At 39.1% G+C, this 19,197-nt stretch overlaps 1 protein-coding gene across 1 annotated transcript; it reads right to left on the bottom strand.

The window, feature by feature from the left end:
• Window positions 1–3,419: 3,419 nt before the first annotated feature.
• Window positions 3,420–14,938, bottom strand: LOC120786492 (synaptic vesicle glycoprotein 2A-like). The gene is made up of 12 exons (XM_040121965.1): window positions 14,329–14,938; window positions 13,440–13,620; window positions 12,275–12,426; window positions 11,166–11,299; window positions 10,859–10,948; window positions 10,259–10,366; window positions 9,102–9,190; window positions 8,843–9,007; window positions 8,567–8,700; window positions 5,547–5,753; window positions 5,299–5,458; window positions 3,420–3,603 (listed from the first exon to the last, which is right to left on the bottom strand). The coding sequence occupies exons 1-12, from the start codon at window positions 14,936–14,938 to the stop codon at window positions 3,420–3,422; spliced, it is 2,214 nt and encodes a 737-aa protein (XP_039977899.1).
• Between the last annotated feature and the right edge of the window lie 4,259 nt (window positions 14,939–19,197).

Genomic DNA, 19,197 nt, shown 5'->3' with positions numbered 1-19,197 from the left:
CTCCCTTCACTGAAGTGTATTACCATTTTCAGGCCGTAGCTATCTTGTACCTCTGCAACAAAAGGAATTGCACCATTACAAGCGTCCTCCTCGGAAATTCAGGCATATATGCATATATATATTTATATATATGCATATATAAAAAAGTTACCTGGGTCCGAGGTAAAGAAGGAGCACAGTCACCACTAACTTACTTTCAGAACACATACTCAAGTTTTACCAATTTTAACCCCACTTTGATTAAGAACAATCACTGCAAGCAACAAATCTATGTCATCATACAACAATGAAAACACAAGTTCTTGCTTTAGACAAAAACAGCTGGCATACAGGACGTCCAAGTCAGACAATACGATACAAACATGCGTCACGATCGGTTGAATACAAAAGGATTAGGGGGTGAAGTCGTCTTAATTTAAGATATGATTCTTTTACCATGTTTCTGAACAGAAGAACAGACCGCACATTATCTCTGAAACTGGCTTTCTTTGATGGGATTTGTTTTAAAGACTTGTTTCAGCAAAACAGCACCAGAGTCTATTATGAAGAACAACACATTGAATTCTACACTGCATATATTGCATTAGGGTTTTTTTTTTCTTCTCATAGTGTAAATATATTTCTGTGGTCCCCAACTGAGCTGCTTTCATCACTAGGATGAAAACACCACAACAGAAAAAAGTAGAAAAATATGTGACAGATGATTTAGAGTCAGCTTATACACACACATACGTACATCTGCGAACCAACAACACATCCAAACAGCCTCTCAAATGTGAATAAGGCGGGAGAAACAGCGAAGGAGAGATTTGATCCTCAGAATGCAGTCTAGATTTGACAACATTATTGGAACAGTTCAGCATTTTGGGAAATACTCTTAATCCATACCACTCACAAATCTGTATAGTAAATTTGAAGCTACAGCCAGCAGTCGGTTATTTAAGATTAGGACAAAGACTGGAAACAGGGGGAAAGTGTTAGCCTGGCTCTGTCCGAAAGTAACAAAATCTGTCTACCAGCACCTCTAAATCTCACTGATTAACTATTTCTTCACATTTTCTTACCTTTGGACAGAGCTAGGCTAGCTCCCCAACCCCGCTTCCACTTTTTATGCTTAGATAAGCTAACAAAAGTGAACAAGGTAATTCCCCAAAATGTTCAAACTATTCTCCCTACTCCCTCACCCTCACACACACACACACATTTAAGAGGTCAGACACACTCCTGTAGCTGAGATAGTATCCGTTATCCATCTGAAGGGTGGGGTGGGGGGGCTCAAACCTCCTGAACACACAGAGGACGTCTTTAGGTCAAAACACCGCACTCTACTGGGAAGCTGCAGCAGCACTCATGTACTCACTCACTGATTGTCAGCACACATATTGATGTACACCTTTGGAGAAATGATACCGAAGTAGCGATATGTATAAATAATGGTACCCAGCTTCCCTTTTAGAGTGATTGTGTCCAATTTAGATCAAATGCACAGAAGACAATCTGCGTAGTAACTATGACACCATTACAGACAGTTATCATGCAGGAGTACAGTGAAAAACTTTTCTCTGTTTGTGGTACGAATGGAGGCAGTGAAAGAATGACTGAACAGGAGCCCTTAGAGAAAAATTTTCTCTCTGTGCCTCGCTGCCTGTTCAGTGGGACTCTTCTTAACAGTTTGATTTGTGCTCATGAGGCCAATGAAGCCATATCGTGACTTTTAACGGGCATAACACAAGTTTAGGAGTGTTAGGGATGTTTAGGTACGTTTTGAGCCCGAAAAGAAAAATACAAGCCAACCAAATGATTTGACAAGATCTTAACTCAAGGTCCACTTACTAGCTCTTTTCAGGAGCTTTCGTTCACCGTGACCACTGAGCAAATTCCATCTGCTCATGAAGACTGCGACTCACAGTTGAAAGCTTTGAAAAAAGCCAGAGAATGGACCTTGATGAACTGTCACACTCAGCCAGATGACTTGTTTGGTGTCTTGTTTTCATATTAAGGCTAATGAATGCAGCTATGCATGTGAGACGGAAAATGATCCTGCATGTACAGTAATTTGGTGCAGTCGTGCTAAAATGTACTATTAGCTGTAAACGTAGTCAAAGCATTTCGCCACACCTGAGCTACGGCATGATTATATTATATATGATATAATTTTTTTTTTTTTAAATTAGTCTAAAAATGTGAGGCCGCTATTCCATACATTCTGCTGTTGGATCAATAAAATCCCGGATGACTGAAAAATATACGGTCTACATGGTTGTGCTGATTTGCATGAAATGTCAGAGTTTAAAGGAATAAATCAGACACCTCCTCACACGTGTGCACATGCAATCATTCACACGCACATTTAAACACACCCACACGACCAATTTAGCAAATATTACACTTTTGTATATGCTCTCTCATTTAGCACTTGACCAAAATCCATCCCACAGACGTTCCTGTGTTGCAGACATGAACATCATCACACTGCCACAGCTGTATGGTTCAACAAAAGGGAGGGGGAAAAAACATTAGATTAACACTGAACACCGAGGAACTGGATCAAACTATTCCCATTTACGACTGAGAATCCTTTGAAATGCATCCTCACCTATGTTTTGAGGCTATAAGAAGAGGATGTATGCAGGGACAAAAAGAATTCAGCTCTGTTTCTGAATTAATCCGGCCTCACTGGAATGTTTTTATATCATTTGGTAGAAATTAACAGCGCTCAGCAGATCTAGCTGCCATAGTCGGCAGTGGAGATAAGTCATGGGTGTTTTTAGAGAAAATATAATCACCCTGAAATTCATTTTGAGATCTTTTCAGAGACAAGCTTTTAATCAAACACGTCTATGAGCATCAGTCTGAATGGAAATGTTGAGTGAATTGTACCAGTAACGTCACAGCAAACCAAAAAGCAGCACTGAAAGCCAGTCATGGAGGCTGAGGACAGACGAGAAAGAGAATCGTCCACATACATGGACTAAATCTCTTCACACATTCCCCTAGAAATGGCTTTTTTTTCTACTTCATTTAACCACTCTGTCTTTTCTCTGTAGATCTATGTGCATTTTATCTTAACAGCACATTTCAATTTGTGCCACATCAACCTGTAAGTATTACGCTTCTGTAAAAGATCTGATTTTTTTTTTAATAATACCTGACAGCACAGTGGAAGTAAAGTGTGTAGATGTATTATCATGACACAGGTGTTTATTTCTACATCAGTGTGCGCTTCTGTTAATCTCTGTGGGTCTGTTTGGACTGAAAGACGCAATCCATATTTCAAAGGATTCTGGGCTTACAATGGGGATGGCAGTCTGTTCTGTTGGTGTGTGATGGGCAGCGCTGAAGCTCTCAAGGATGTTCGGGCTCTAGTTATCAAACACACACTCCAGCTGTACTCTGTTGCCCACTGCTGGTCATCTGTTTTACTGCAACACTTGGCCTCGTGTTTCAGGCAACTTTGTTGCAAGGAAACTACCGGCAGCGAGTGCGCCAGCGGCAAATAAGATGGGTAAGGCCTTGGTGATGCCCACGAACGACTGGAAGATGCTGATGCCCAGGACGGCCGCCAGCTTACAGAGAGCGTTCAGGAAGCCGAACGCTGTGGTCCTTAAGACAAGATGAGAGAGATAAACGCAATTACAATATTTTCACAATACTGATTAACTACTCTAAACTGATCTGCAATCAGTGTGCTACATTACTGAGCTTGAACATGCTTTTACTACACTCCTTTTTCTACACCCCCTCTGTTGCTATCCAGAATAAAGATGAGACAAAACAGTAGGTACAAAAAAGAAAACACAAAACTTATGAGCTCAAAATTCAGAACAAGTGTGCAGCCAACTTCTAAAGAGTGAAATTAAAGGATCTGTTAAGTCTAATACCTTTATTTCCTCAAAATGATTAGACGTTGTTGGTGAAACATTTCAGTCAAGAAAACCGCTTATAACATTGCATTGCAAACAAAGGACATTGTTTCCTCTCACAGATTCTACAAATAAAATTAGCCAGAAAGAAGGGTTCCCTTCCTGAAACACAAAACCGTTTTTTTTTTTAACAATCCAACCAGAAGGAGTCATCAAAGGGTATTTTACTCAAAAGCAGAGCCTTTAACCCATCAACAAAACATGAAATGGACTCCATCTTCAGTCTGAAGCAATTCACATTACAAACAATAAGCTGTTGTTTGTAATTATAATTATAAAATGTTCTTCTTCAAACAGACAATGAAATCTACCCATTTCTAAAACTAACGAAGTGTTATTGAACATAACTGCGAACACACAGATCTTTGATTTATGGTACATTTTTTCTTCACGTAAGGTTCTACACTAAAGTAATTTAATTTTAGATAATAAGGTTTGTACCAAACATTAAGAGACTATCTTTGCTTATACAAGGAACAATTATTGCTGAGCACCATGAATATTACACTTTAATATGTTTTTAAAAATAAAATGACGTTAGTCATCCAATATAAGATATAAAATATTTATGCTAATATATATTGTTACCCATAGAAACATAACATGTTTAATAAGGTAAGTATAATGACTATTGGTACAAAATTAAGCTTACAAACCAAACTTGAAAGGACTTTAGTTCTGCTCATGTGACAAATCACTTTGGTTAGAAAAAAACTAAATCCCTCTGAGCACAACGTTTCTAACAACTGAAAACTGCTCTTTATCTTTATTTTATCATTAAATTAGAATTGCTTTTACGTTACTTTATTAAAACTGTCAGAGGTCCTTATAGAGGGATCCAGGTCCCCTTAGAAGGGTAACACTGAAATTAAGTTTAGTGTCTATACTTCCCAAAAACAAACTCAGGAAAAAAGGTAACACTCCAGAGGTCAAAAGAGCAAAAGAATCACTTTGTGTGTTGATATCTTGGCTAAATTTATTTGACATCATGTGAGGAAGTAGGATCCTATGCCCTCCACAAAGTAAAAAGAAACAGGAAATGAAATATAATTAAATAAAACAGAAAAAGAAATAACAATTGCAATAAAAATTAAAAATACAAAAACAATACATATTGATAAGAAACAACATAGGAAAAACTAATAAAACCCTTTTGTTGCATTTCAGTTTCCCAATTTGAAAATTAAAAACACAATTAAAAACAATTGCGAGTTGGTGCATAATTGCTGCGAAATAAGATGGTTGTGCACCACCCATAGCGTATATGAGAACTGATGCCATCGGGAGCTCGCCCAGCTGTGCTCTCTTCATCACACAGCACAGAATAAGATCTTCTCTGTGTTGACACTAGCGGAAAAAGCTGCTCTCATGTTACCTTTTATCGGAAGGGTAGAGCTCCACTGTTATCACGTCCAGGGCGTTCCACGAGGCGATGCTGATGCCACCAAACAGACACAAGAGGGCAATCATCCCTGACTCACTGTTGCCAAACATCAGGAAGAAACAGCTGACGCAAGATATGACACTGGATCCCGCTGTTCGGGGAGAGGAATGAGAATTACGTTAGGTTAGATAGCCTCTATGGTCGTAGGTGATTTATCTGCAGAGATCAGATTTACCTACCCAGCATCCTTAAACGGCCAATTTTGTCCATTAATAGAGCCGACACAATGTTGCCAGGCAACACCGCCAGCGTGCCAAGGAAGTTGACAAAGTATATCATGTAAGCGTTGTTGAAGTCATCGCTGAAGTCGAGCATGCAGCCCTCCTTGTTGTGGAGAAATGTGCTGTTGACCAGTTTACAGTTGACAAACCTGTACTTGAACAAATCTGATGAAAGAAAGAGAAAAAGATAGAGAAAGGAGTGTTATTGCTTGGTACAACTGAACCAAAAGAATCAGAAAGAAAATGTACGAATGCCTGAGAAAATGATAAACAAATGCAAAGGTGTAATTTCCACTGGGGACGAGGGGGAAATGTCTCCTTCATTTTTAAAAATTCAGCTTCATTTCATTTCATTCAGGTTCATTTCTAACACTCAGTATTTTCTTATCTTATTTACAGAGGTTGTTGCGGCTTTATGAAGCCTATGAGGGCTGAAAATATACTTTTACCCCCCTCTGTATGTTTTTCTGCATAGAAAAATGATTTTAAACAGGATTTTATTTACAGTTATTCTTCTCTTAGCGCAGTGCTCTTTATAGCAAAGACTGTGGTAAATACACAATATTATTAATCATATCAGGTTTCTGTCAGTGGAACGTAACATGAATTTATGAAGGGTTGGAGCATTAACAATACAAAGATTTACATGGTATTTGGCTCTACTGCCATTAATACAGAAAGCACAATAAGCATTAGTTTTTATTTTTTGATTGAGAAAACTTTTGACTTCACTGCGTTCCCCCTCACATCTGAAACCAAACCTACATCCTTGTATAAATTACTGGTTTTCCTTAAACAGGGGAAGAAGGGATTAAATGATCTCCCAAAAGCAGCCAGGACATCTGCACAGCCACCACAAAACCACCACTTCTGTCGGCATCTGTTTTTAATCAAAATTCCTTTAAGGAGGAGACTAAACATAAAAACAGAATCCATTACAACAATTTTTGTTGCCCCAAACCTCTTCAACTATATTGTTATATCAGGAAAACAACATAAAAGGTAAGAGGAGGTCAGACAGCCTGTCCTCAAGCTTACAGGGCCTGTTACTTTATACTCTGTTTATACTTTGCTGCCTGTGGCAGCTGAAAAGTACATGATTTGATTTTCTGTTGACTCTGCTGAAACTGCTTCCAATAACCAATAACCAATAACAGTTTTATTGAAGGGAGAAAAGCATAAAAGTGCTGAATAATCATAAAATGTTAGATGCACAAGTGACACAAACATAAAAGAATGTATCATTGGCTTCAGGGATGAGGAGATACTGCTGCTGTATAAGCTGCTGTAACTGTTGGAGTGGAGATGCTGAGATTCATAACTAAATGTCTCAAAGCTTCAGTATGTTAGCAGACAACTGTCTTTTAGTTTCTTAGATGTATTTCCCAGTTCTGAATCTGACATGTTGATTTAAAGGCTCATAAGCAGAAATCAAAACTACACACAGCACAACTACAAGCAAAAAAAAACAACACCAACAACACACCGTGGGCTACAGCTTTCATATAACCAAATCAAGTTTCAAATGCTTTCCTCTTTTTGTGCATTTTCCGTGTACAGTGACAGATCACGTATAAATGAGTTATAGGTGCTATAAAATAAGTTGTAGATCATAATTGCCTTAGAAGCTGCTATTCAAGAACAAAAAAATATCAAGAACAACAGCAAAACATACAAAATGCAGGCACATTCAAGAAGAGAAAAAAAAAGAGGAGGACAGGAGGACACTGCGATGCTGAGACCCAGAATAAAGGACATGAAATACAGTAAATTTAATATACAGATTGGTCCGTTTAGTGTCACTAAGAGCTTTGGTTCTGATTATCCAGTTGACACATTCTCACATCTGTTTTTTCAGTCACTAAGCACTGTTTCACATCAAATCCCATCACTCTGCCCTCAAAACGTCTGGGTTGACTTTGTTTACGTTGCTACAGTTACAGATCTGCTGCAGCGTAACCCAGGGATACTAGCATCAGAAAGTTTCTATGGCAACAATCCTGTTGAAGTTAACTCCTTTTTTTTTTTAATATATTTTTACTTTAGGCCACAATAAAACTATTTAAAATTCATATTTAATCTCAAAAGATTCATGTTTTTGCTGAGCAGCAGTGTGTTAAATGCGTAGTGATCATTACAAACTGTTTCCCTACAGTGTAATTAAAACTAGTGCTGAATGATTTGTCGATTTACACAGAGCAGATTTGCCGTTTCCCTTCGGTTTTATATTATTGTAAGCTGCACCAGTCAGTATTTTTATACCAACAATGGATCAAACTACTCACCGAGACGCTCACGGAGAATTATCTCCTGACTATCACCCCTCAGCTCTACAGAGCGTTTTAACTCGTTGTTTTGGTTTTACAGCCCACAACCTAAATGTTTTGCTCTGCTCTCATCAATCTATTGTCCAGCCACAACAGGCAGCTGTTTTCAGCAAAAAAAAAACTCTGATAATCTCAGTCTCAAAGTTAGCGATTAGCTCGTGAGGTTAGTGGAGCACTTATCAGCTAAAGAGACAAATATTTTTCTCAGGAGTTGGTGGAGACAAACAGAAGAGCTAACAGGAGAGCAAATATTAGATTAACATTTGTTGGGTGGCCAGAAACTCCAAATTAATGCTAATGTTGCACCGTGTCTACTGTATTTGTTAATAGTTGCTCCCAAGCGGTCAAAAAAATTATTATTTATTATTAACTTATGCAGGTTTAAATTGAATAACTTTATGTTGTGTTGTTGGGACAAAACAAGCACTTTGAAGACTTCACCTTGAACTCTTGGTGCTTGCAATGGGAATTTATCACTTTTTTCCCTGATATTTTAAAGACTAAATGATGGCAAAAATAATCTAAAAAATTAATAATTAATAAAACTAATCATTAGTCGGAGCCCTAGTTAAAAACTCCTTTGTGATACTGACTGTCCACTTTGATGTAAATCATTACTGAACACACTGATGTATTTCTGTTGATATTTACCTGTGTTATAGAACAAACTTGCAATGAAGGTGCAGTTTCTGAAGAAGGTGTGTGTGGAGGTGATGTCCTCAAAGTAGCACTCCTCAAACACAGAGTCTTCAAACACCATGGATTTCATCCTCAGGTTGAGGAACCTGTTGTACAGGATATATTTTTCAGTTTTAGTTTTAGATCGCATATCTTTAAAATGCTCTGAACTGTGGTATTAAATCGGACAATACCAGTGACTAATTAACAGCATCCTGGACGAAAAACCACGGCTCACAAAACGCTTACTTGTCGTTGAAGTAGTGTCCCTGGCGATGCACTTGGTTTTCCAGGGTGAAGTTAAAAGTGATATGCTCCACTCGTTCTTTAGTGAAGGTCTTTGTCTTTGATTCATATTCCTGCTTCTGGATGTACTTGATCATGTCTGGGAACCACACCGTCAGGCCGTAATAGCTGCAAAGTTGTGAGAGTCAGGAACAGGTCAAATAAGGATCAAAAGTGAACGTCATTCACGATAGAGCAAAGGTTTTATGAGTCTTTAATTTACCTGAAAGACATGGTAAACCAAACAGCCATGAGCATGAAAGTTGTCCGTTTATATTCAGGGCTGAAGCAGGCAAGAATGTTATTCCGCATCTGCAACATGTGAACAGGAAAACACACACTTTCGATAAAGAGAACTTGGGAGACCACATTTAAACTCTCAACAAATTTCTGGTTGATCAAATGACAGTTTTGAAACATACTAATTATATTCCTACTTTAATCTCATGAATGTTATATTTATTTGGTATTTCTGAGCAGGAACATGCAACTTGTAAAGCTAGCCATGAAGGTTTTCCAAAATTCCCTGCTGCCAAAGGTCTCTGCATGGACCCTCACTGCCTCCCATATAAAACTACATTTTTAGTGCTTCGGCTCTTATTGTCAAGACTTTTCTCAGTGGGCATTAGGCAGGTGGTGCAGTAGCAGATTCAGAAGGAGATGGAGGTTGTAGGCGTGTATGTGTGTGTGTGTGTGTAGCAGAACGTAGGCTGATTGCAAATTCAAATTAGGCACAAAGCTGGCAAGGTTTCTGCCCGGAGTAGTGGTGCTGTAACAATGTAGAACACGATGAAAAGACAAGTTCAATCATATGAAAGTCAAATACAAAGGTAAAATCAGTGTCACTGATTTATTCACATATGTAATAACTAACAATTACCAGAAAACAAGCACATCATTTGTTTGAGCCAGTTTCACCGAATTCAGTTGTAAGAGACAATAAAGCACTGGAGACAATCTGCATGTGGCTATGGCTGAAAAAAATCTGTAATTATTTATTGATTTTCTGTTTAAGTCGCTCACAAAATCAGATGTAGGTCAAGAAGAAAGGATAACTGATGAGGAAAACGATGATGATTTACACCTTTTAGCTTCGCTTCGACTACTACCACCTACACCTCCATCCACACTGTCTGTTTCCACCAATGCCTGCTCCACTGAGGCCTTTTCCAGCTCGGGGCTGGCTGTAGTCCCATACTCTTGTATAATAATTGTAAAATGGTTCAGGATCGCTTGCCGACCACAAATCTCCTATTTACTCAAACACACCCCACATGAGGCCACAGAGCCGTTTCGTTATGAGCTTTCTTAGATTAAACAAATGATATATGTGAATTATATTTTCAACTGTGCGAGTTTTCCTTTCCCATCTTCACTCACCTGTTGGGAGAGGCTCATGATCTTCAGTCTGTAGCGTTGCCAGACTGGAGTGTCGGTGCCAGTGTCCACCAGCTCATCCAGCTGCTTCACCGTCTTGATTGTGGTGACCTTGGATGAAAGTGACAAAAGTCCCTCAGAGGCATGACTCCAGCCAGATGTCCTGGTTTTCTAACTACTGTGAGATTTCCGGAGATCTTTTCTCCTGCTGCTTCGAGTCAACCAGAGAGAACTCCAGGCAGATAACACAACTGTTTTATGCCAACACATTGAAATGTACATAAGAAATATGGAGGCAGATGTTTGGGTGTCAAAGTAAATGGGAAACTTTCTCTATGTACCTGGTTATTAGATTACTTTTTTTTTTAGAGTAATGACCCAATTCATCATTGTCTCCCCGCCAAGTCCATTTAGTGGCTGCTCTGTTTTGATTCTGTGTCAGCTTACACTGCTAAAACTATATTTGGATTTCCTGTTGTTTAGGTCCACTATTGCTCAAGGATTTTAAAGAAAACACTTTAAGTAGGTCATGTGGGTGTATTTGAATGTCTGCCATGCTGAACAAAACAAGATGACTGTTTGTTGACTTTGTCAGATACTCACAGAAAACACTTTCTCTGGGTATCCTTTTGCCCGCATGTTTGTGTCGTGAACCTGCTTCAGAATCATCCAGCCTTCGTCATGTTTGCCGTTCTGTTTGAGAAAAAAGTAAAGGTCATACTGTACATAGCCTTTCAGTATATTTATATGTGTTTATCCCATTGATTTAATATGTATAAGAGGAAAACATTTCTACCCAAGACATTTCATATTTGATTGTTGGAAATTGACCAAAAAAGCTGTTATATATGAGTAAAACAAGCCATCACTGCCAGAAAGGGACTAACTCTTAGTAAACACATCTGCTAACCTCCAAGTAGAAGCGTGGGCTCTCTGGCATGGCGTTGAGGGCAGCGATGGCTGCAACAGAAGGAAATGCACACACTAACACAAACACACGCCAGCTATGGAACTGATATGCCGAGCCCATCTGGAAACTCCATCCTGAGGAGACACAAACAAACAAACCAAGGTGAAGAGATGAGCTCACACCATGTATTTTCACCCTACAAACGTGAGTCAACTCAAGTCAATAACAGGTAAGGTCAGACAAGCAGTCTTTGTAAAGCACAGTCTGGAATATATTTAATTTAATGTGACACAGTATGAACCGTGTTCTTATTTCTTCTTCCCTCCAGGGAAGTCAGAGGTCAGAGGTCAGCCTCGGCGCTGTGTCTGTGGCCAGATGTTTGCTAGTAAATGAGCCTGAACTTGGATTATTCCCCCAACGAGCTCACCTGCTGCAAAAAACCAAGGCTCGATAAGATAAATGTCAAGGAATCATCTGACATTTTGGGAAATACACTTATTAATCTTATCTTGAGACTGACACCACTCCCATGGCTGTGTGCTAAATATAAGGTTACAGCCAGCAGTCAGTTAGCTTAGCTTACAAAAAGGCTGGAAACAGTTAGCCTGGCTCTGTCCAAGGTAACAAAATCCGCCAACCAGCACCTCTAATATTCACTGATAAACACTTAATATTTTTGTTCAATCCAGTTTTATGGGGTGTTACGTACCAGACTATTTCTTGGTTGTCTAAAGTGCCTGTCAACTGCTCAGAGCCAAAAAGAAGAAAAACAAGATATAACGTGGTATTTAGTGACCCCTGTATTTTATCCACTGGGCACATTTTGGTATCTTTGGTAGCGCAAGGCTAACTGTTTCCCCTTGTTTTCAGTTTTTGTGCTAAGTTAAGCTAACTGGCTACAGCTTTATATTTAATGGACATATACACTATGATAGTGGTACGTGTCTTTTTATCTAACTCGCAGCAAAACAAAGCTAGTTAGCGTATTCCCCAAAATGTTAAAATTTCGATTTAAGTGTAAAGAATAAATGGATGATCAGCTAGCTTGGACAGTGAAGAAGTAGCTAATAATAACCTTATAATTTCATGGTTCATGTTACTGTACTCACCATAGTGTGGGATAATAGCCCAGGCCATAGCAGATGCGTATATTCCCCCAATCATCCAGAACATGCACAGCCAACTGAGGTGCTCACCGCGCTTTTCTTGGGCCAGGAACTCAGAATAGTATGAAAACACAATGGGAATTGAGCCACCGATCCTGCAAAGGTCAGAAACCAAATGAGACCAGAGCTGAAGAGCCAGAGATGCAACCAGTGTTTAGGTTTTCAGAGTAACAGAATTTTATACGTAGAAATGAGAGGTAAGTTTATTTATTTTGTATTTACTGCCCTGATACACCATGTTTATCAAAGGGTTGATACACTGTTTACTTTGAGTAACTGTATGATGGATATGAAAGGATGATATCATACCACGAGTGAGAGCAAGTTACTTCAAATCTGAGCTAAAACTAAAGCAACTGAACTAGTGGAGGCATCGCTAACCTCCAACATTTAATTTACTGCACTGCTTTGTTTTGTTTGGTCACCGCAGCCTTAACATTATTTTTCGATCTCTCTACATTTGTGTTGCTCCATCACCATGGTGCAAAAGTTGAGTGGGAAGGCCATTGATTTGAGGTTTAATGGAAATGGTTTCAGCATCTCAATTTGCCACTCCACTAAGCCGGAGAGGCTGCTGTTTTTAATATTGTAAAGATTCTGGTACCATAAAGCCAGGAGTGTTCAAAAGTGTTGCTCAATGCTGGAAGAGACTAAAAACAGAACAACTTGAAATGGTGCATTCTGATATATAACACAGTTCAGCAAAAGATTACATCTTTTGGAAGGTAAGTATTTTGATTTTGTGATACATGTTTTATAATCTTAAAACAGATATACAACATTTTGCAAATGTATTTCTCGTTGCTCATTTTATATCATAGCTTCCCACTATGTGTGTTTGTTTTGTGTGTTTACTTAAGGAAACTAATCATTTCTATACAGATTTGGATTTTTCAAATATTTATGCAATCACATTCATATGGTTATGTAATCGGGTTAACCTAATTTTTGAGTTCGACTTTTTGTTTCCCTCGGCACCTGCTAGATTATACTGTAGAAGAGTGCTCCCTGTAAACTCATCCATATCCAACGTAATATTGAAGCAACTGACAAATCAGATCAGAGTAAGCGGCCCAGATTGAAAAAGGAAAATTGTTTTTGCAATTACCCAACACCTGAGAGGAGCCGGCAAAACAGAAAGGTACTGTAGCCCTGGACGAAGGAGGAGAAGAAGGAGAAAATACTGTTGATGGAGAGAGAGATGAGAAGAGATTGCCGACGCCCTATCCGGTCAGCCAGAGCCCCCCAGAGGAAAGCCCCAACCATCATCCCAAAATATACAATCAGACCTGTGGAGAGGGCAAAGAAAATGTGACTATTACAAATCTAAATGCAAAACGTCCATTTTTGTTAAATTATTTGGTGAAAGATTTTATCATTGCTCTCTTTCTAGTTTTGCAGTACTGCTACAGCTGTGATTCTGTCCTGTCATCTTTGTTTCTTTCATACTCCTACTGTTAGAGAATGAGTTTACAGCTTCATGCTTACTCTGTTGACAGCTGCTCTCAAAAAACACTGGGAGACAACAGATTGAATACGAAGAGTGATAAACTTCTCTTTTTATAATAACAGGCATTATCTTTTATTTATTCTTCTTGTCAACAAATCCAATGAAAATGTATAGTTTCGTGATTCTAAAAGGGGCTCAGTAGTTTCCTTAAACAGCTGGACACTGCAGTTTTTAGAGAACAGAAAGAAGTACTGTGTTCGTTGGGGACTACTTTCAGCCGTGGAATGTGTATGTTTGATTGACTGAAAATAAATTACAATGTCCATGTTCATCATAACGAAGGAACATGTGACCCAGCACTCATCAATTAATTTTTTATAACTTCTGCACAACAATGGAGCTATATGGCATGAAACGAATGAGCTATATCAGGCTTGGGCTACACAGGAAAGACTTGTTAGTAGGATCATTGATCTTCCTTATCTTTTATCTAAAAATCCACTCTGACACAGGAAAGTAGACACAATCAGTTGTAAAAGATTCTTACCTAGCATGCTTTTGTTAGGTTCAGACAGGCACATATCCTTCTCAGCGCTGGGGAGGACGAAGCCGACCACAAAAATCTCAACACCATCTGCCATGAGAGCCAGCCCCAGCACAAAGTACAGGGTCCACTGGAACTTCCCGTGACCACATTCTTGTAAAATGGTCTCGTATTGTTGAGCCAGCTCCTCTTGGTCCTTCCTCCTCTCAGCCTCGGACACCCCGATATCTCTGAACTGTTGAGCGCCTGCCCCCACTGAGCCCGGCCCTCCAGCCAGGCTACCTTTGCCTGAATCGGCCCTCGGGATTCCTTGGTACTCGCCCTCGTAGATCTCATCATCCTCATCATGACCCTCTGTTGAGTCACTGTGGCCGCCCTCATCGTCATTGGCCGCCTGGCTGTCTCCACGGTAGTAACCTCCATCCTGACTTCCCTGCATTGGATAGTCATCATCATCATCCTCTTCAAAACGACTGTAGGAGCGCTTGCTGTACTCATCGCTCATCCGATCCACTGAGCGCCCGACCTTCTTAGAAGCTTGTCGCTTGACTTCTTTGGCAATGTCTTTGGCACCTTTTATGAAGGCAGTCCGGTTTTGGTAGCCGTCCTCCATTTTAAAGAGGTTCAGAAGATGCAAAAAGCGTCAAACGTTGTGTTAAGAGGCCACCTGAACGTGCTCGCACTTCAATTTTGTGCAGGATACACCACACAGATTTGAAGAGTTGACTACCAGTTCACTCGACTGACAACACGCTCTTCTTATTTCTGGAGAGAAAGTGGAAATATAAAGTAATCAATCTTAAGTTATTTTCTGTAATAATTCATGAAAGGGTGCATTGTGATGAAGGTAGGTATTTGATGGGAGCTTCAAAAGCAACAATGCATGTTTCTGGTGACCTGTTAACACTTCTTGTTGTAAGGTTAATCAAACATCCAGAAAAAGAAACAAAATATCACAAAGAGATGCAAAACGACCACAGAGACACAAAATGACCACAAAACAACCACAAAGACATGCAAAATGACAACAAAATGAAACAGAATGACTACAAGGAGATGAAAAATGACAAGAGATCCAAAACAAGTACAAAGAGGTGCAAATTGACTACAAAGAGACACAAAACAACTACAAAGAAATCCAAAATGTCAGTGAAGACATGTAAAACTACTACAAAACAACGGCACAGAGACAGAAATATTCCACTAAGAAACATCCCGTTGTCTTGTACATATATGATGGGGAGGGGCGGGGTTTATATGTCTGTACCCATGGGCCTTTTGTCTCATAATATATCCATGCCCATGACTCTCCCGACACCTCTTTTTCTTTGAACTGGTAATTCTTTTTATTTTTTTTTTTGTAATTGGGCTAACCAAACCACGTAACAAGCCTTTAATGACGTGTTTCCAGACTACACTTGTTGCATTTCCATTATCCGCCCAGCATGTGCTCTCTGCTGAGTCACAGATGGACCTGTGCAGCAATTACAGGCCGAGACATAAAGCCTTGAACGGTGAGAGTGATTTTAAATGGATGTTTCTTGATACAGAAATGCCTTGACTGCCTCAGTTCACGGTGTAGAGCCACGGTACATCACCATGACTCAAATCTAACGCGACTGAGATTATGCTGCAGAGGATCGGACACTAGTTTGGAAAAGAAGAACATCACTGTAAGGTCTCTGCTGTTTATGAGGTCATCTGATAACCCATGCGAACATCTCTTAATCAAGTCAGTTAAAGACCGCTCACAGAATCCTCCCCTAAAATTTAAATTCTTGAACGTTCTAAGCCGTTAAAGGTCAGGTTTGAATAGAAAATAATTAACATTATTGAAGAAAACACATAAAAATCACTTCATGGATTAATTAAATAAAGCCGTAAACATTACTCAACTGAAAAACTGAACAACTGCTCATCCAGAGGTGCTGTGCGCCAAAAACAAATGAGGCTTGAAATTGAGAAAAAGAAGCTAGAAATTGATGTCCATTTCTGTCTGCTCCAGTATCACACCGCCTTTATGAAAAAAACTATTATCCCAAAGATTATTTATCAGGAACTCTCTTGTATAGTTCCCGCAGATACCCACATCCATATGTCCCTGTATTAAGACACAGTGTGGCTCAGGTCGTGGTGGAATAAAACAACGTCACTTTGAATTTGCGGTGCAGTGAAACAACAAACAGAGAAGGACAGACATCTCTGCAACGTTCACTGTGACCCGTTTCAAAAACAAGGTCTGACAGTTTAATAATGGGTCTGATAGAGCCTTAAATGTTTTTCAGGTATGCTCTATATATACACAAGGCCAGAGCCAGGATTTTCTTATTTTCTTCCTGCTTTTAAATGTTAACTTTTATTATTTTTAAATTGTACTGCCCTACATGAAGGTTTAAATGCTGCTTCAAATCCCTCTCTACACTCCCAAGATATAATTCTAATGGAGAAATAATAAACCCCTTTATTATATTTTAATTTATTTTGATATTTTTGGACTAAAGCTGGTTAAATATGAATATATTTAGTGTAAACAATATTATAATTGTCTTTTAAAACCCACCATGTGAAATTATAAAAAAAACAAAACTGCTCTTGCAGTTGTTAAATTCCCCAAATTAACACAAATACTGAGTATATGAGCTCAGTGTCCTCAGTAAGTAAGTAGCTTCAGACCTGAATATATGGATGTTAAATGTTTTTCAGTCTGCTCCTTAGAGTAAGATAAGACATTAAAAAAAACTAAATCTTTATTGTCTACTACTTACAGAGTATTGGAACTGGTTAAAACCAATTTGGCAAAAACTAGTTTCTGTAAGTTTCAGTAAATGACTGAGCAAAAAAGTCTTAGCTTCTAATTTGTGAAGTGCTACTGTTTGAGGTTTTTTTTTTTTTTAATTGTTTTATGAATGCAATTAAGACTGATTACTTTCACTATTGATTATTCTGCCAATTATTTTCTCAACTAACTGATTAATAATTTCTCCTATAAAATGTCTGAAAATAGGGGAAAAGGTCCGTCCCAGTATCCCAGGGTGACATCCTCAAATCGCTTGTTTTGTCCAAAACCCAAATATGAACTTTATAATTATACAAATCAGAGAAAAGCTGCAGATCCTCAACATATTAGAGACAGGAACCAGAGAATGTTTGGCATCTATGTTTAAAAAAAAGACTGAAATAGTTGTCAGTCGACAGAAATAGATAATTTCTGTAAATAACACATATACAGTAGAATTATGCCATGATCTGTATCCTGCTCAATGCAAACACTTGGTTTATTTGTTTATGTTAAATCCCACGCGGACATAATCTCTAGTCATAAGGCCGCAGATCCTTGACTGTCAGCATGACGAGCAGATTTACTGGCACAGACCAAAGAAAGCCCACCAGGCCTGGTCAGCCATGCTAAACTGCAGGACTCTAATCTAATGGTTTCTCAGACGGGAGCACTTACAGGCATGTAATCACTACCCCTCACGAAACGTAAAGCACGCAAGCCGGTGTAAAATAATATCATCATATGGGCCCATGAGCAAACAAGAAAAACAACAGAGCTGTTTCATTTTAAAGCTCTTGCACACACATGTTCTACCTGCACAGGTAAAAAAAAAAAATGGTAGGAAAAGCACAAGTGCTACTAATAACATTAGCAATGGCTCAGTTCTATTTAAATGTCTCAGTAAACCATAACAGTGTGAGCCAACATGAACAACACCAGGACCCTGAAAGTGAAGCAGCTAAATGGAATTCAGCCATCTTTAATGTGGTCAATTACACTTGTGATGTTCCTGCTGTGACATGTCAAAATATCTGCTGTGGAAAAAAAAAGAAAACCCAGAATAACTGAAATCACCTGCAGGACAGTGTTTGCACAATAGAGAAAGGAAAGCTCCAAGTCCATATTCATTTCAAAGAAATGAAGGCTAAAGTAAATGAATGAGTCTCTATAGGAATAATTTTAAATATCAACCACAATAAATCAATAAAGTGATTTAATGCCATTAATACAGATACAGATACACTATGCAGCCATTTAGGTAGTAGTACAGTAGGAAACAATGCAAAAATGATAGGTTGAAGCTACAGCTTATTGCACCTGTTTTTTTTTCTCCACAAAACCCAACCTATTTTACCTGTACTAATGCCAACATGTCGTTCTAAATGCATTTTTAGTTCCTCGCTATTCTGCAAATTGAACTCTTTAACGGGGATGAAAACATTAGTCCTGACCCTTTGCTTCTTCAACATGCTCCCTCATACATACATCCGGCAAAGTAAAGCTAAAGCCGAGTCAGACTCAAACAAAAGCCCACTTCTCCCACTTTCTCATTGCATCCTTTCCCATTGCATTGTCAAGTTGACAGCGTCTCCACAGCCCCATGCAGCCTGCAACACACAGCCCTGTCGGTGGAGAGAAGAGGAAGGCCTGAGGATGAGGAGGATGGAAATTACTGCTCCCTGGTTGCAGTCAGAAACCCTCATTTTTTTTTTTTTCTCTCCTCCCTCATTCAAAAATCAATCAGCATCAGTTTACCACTTCCTGCTTGCGAGGGGCCAAGCAGTGCAGACAGCCATCACATCACATGCAGGCAAATCTTATTGAAGCAGTGGTGGTAAATGGTGATGAATAATCTGGACACCTGAAGATATCATTGGATCGAAGACAGCCAAACACCCAAAAAAAAAAAAAATAGCTTTAACAGGTACATTTCCGACAGGGTTTTAATATCTGTGCTGTGCCGTTATAGCTTCTTGCAGCATCGTTATTTTTCGCAGGCGGCAATTACATGAGAGGACTGGGGAAATGTGAATGCAAGAGTCTGGTTACGATACGTGCGAATTTAAGCCTCCGGTCCGGTCAGGATTGTCTTC

Source organism: Xiphias gladius, chromosome 24 (assembly GCF_016859285.1).
Source record: "Xiphias gladius isolate SHS-SW01 ecotype Sanya breed wild chromosome 24, ASM1685928v1, whole genome shotgun sequence".
NCBI lineage: Eukaryota > Metazoa > Chordata > Actinopteri > Istiophoriformes > Xiphiidae > Xiphias > Xiphias gladius.
Note: the sequence above shows the minus strand (reverse complement) of the source record. Positions and strands in the feature narration are given on the sequence as shown.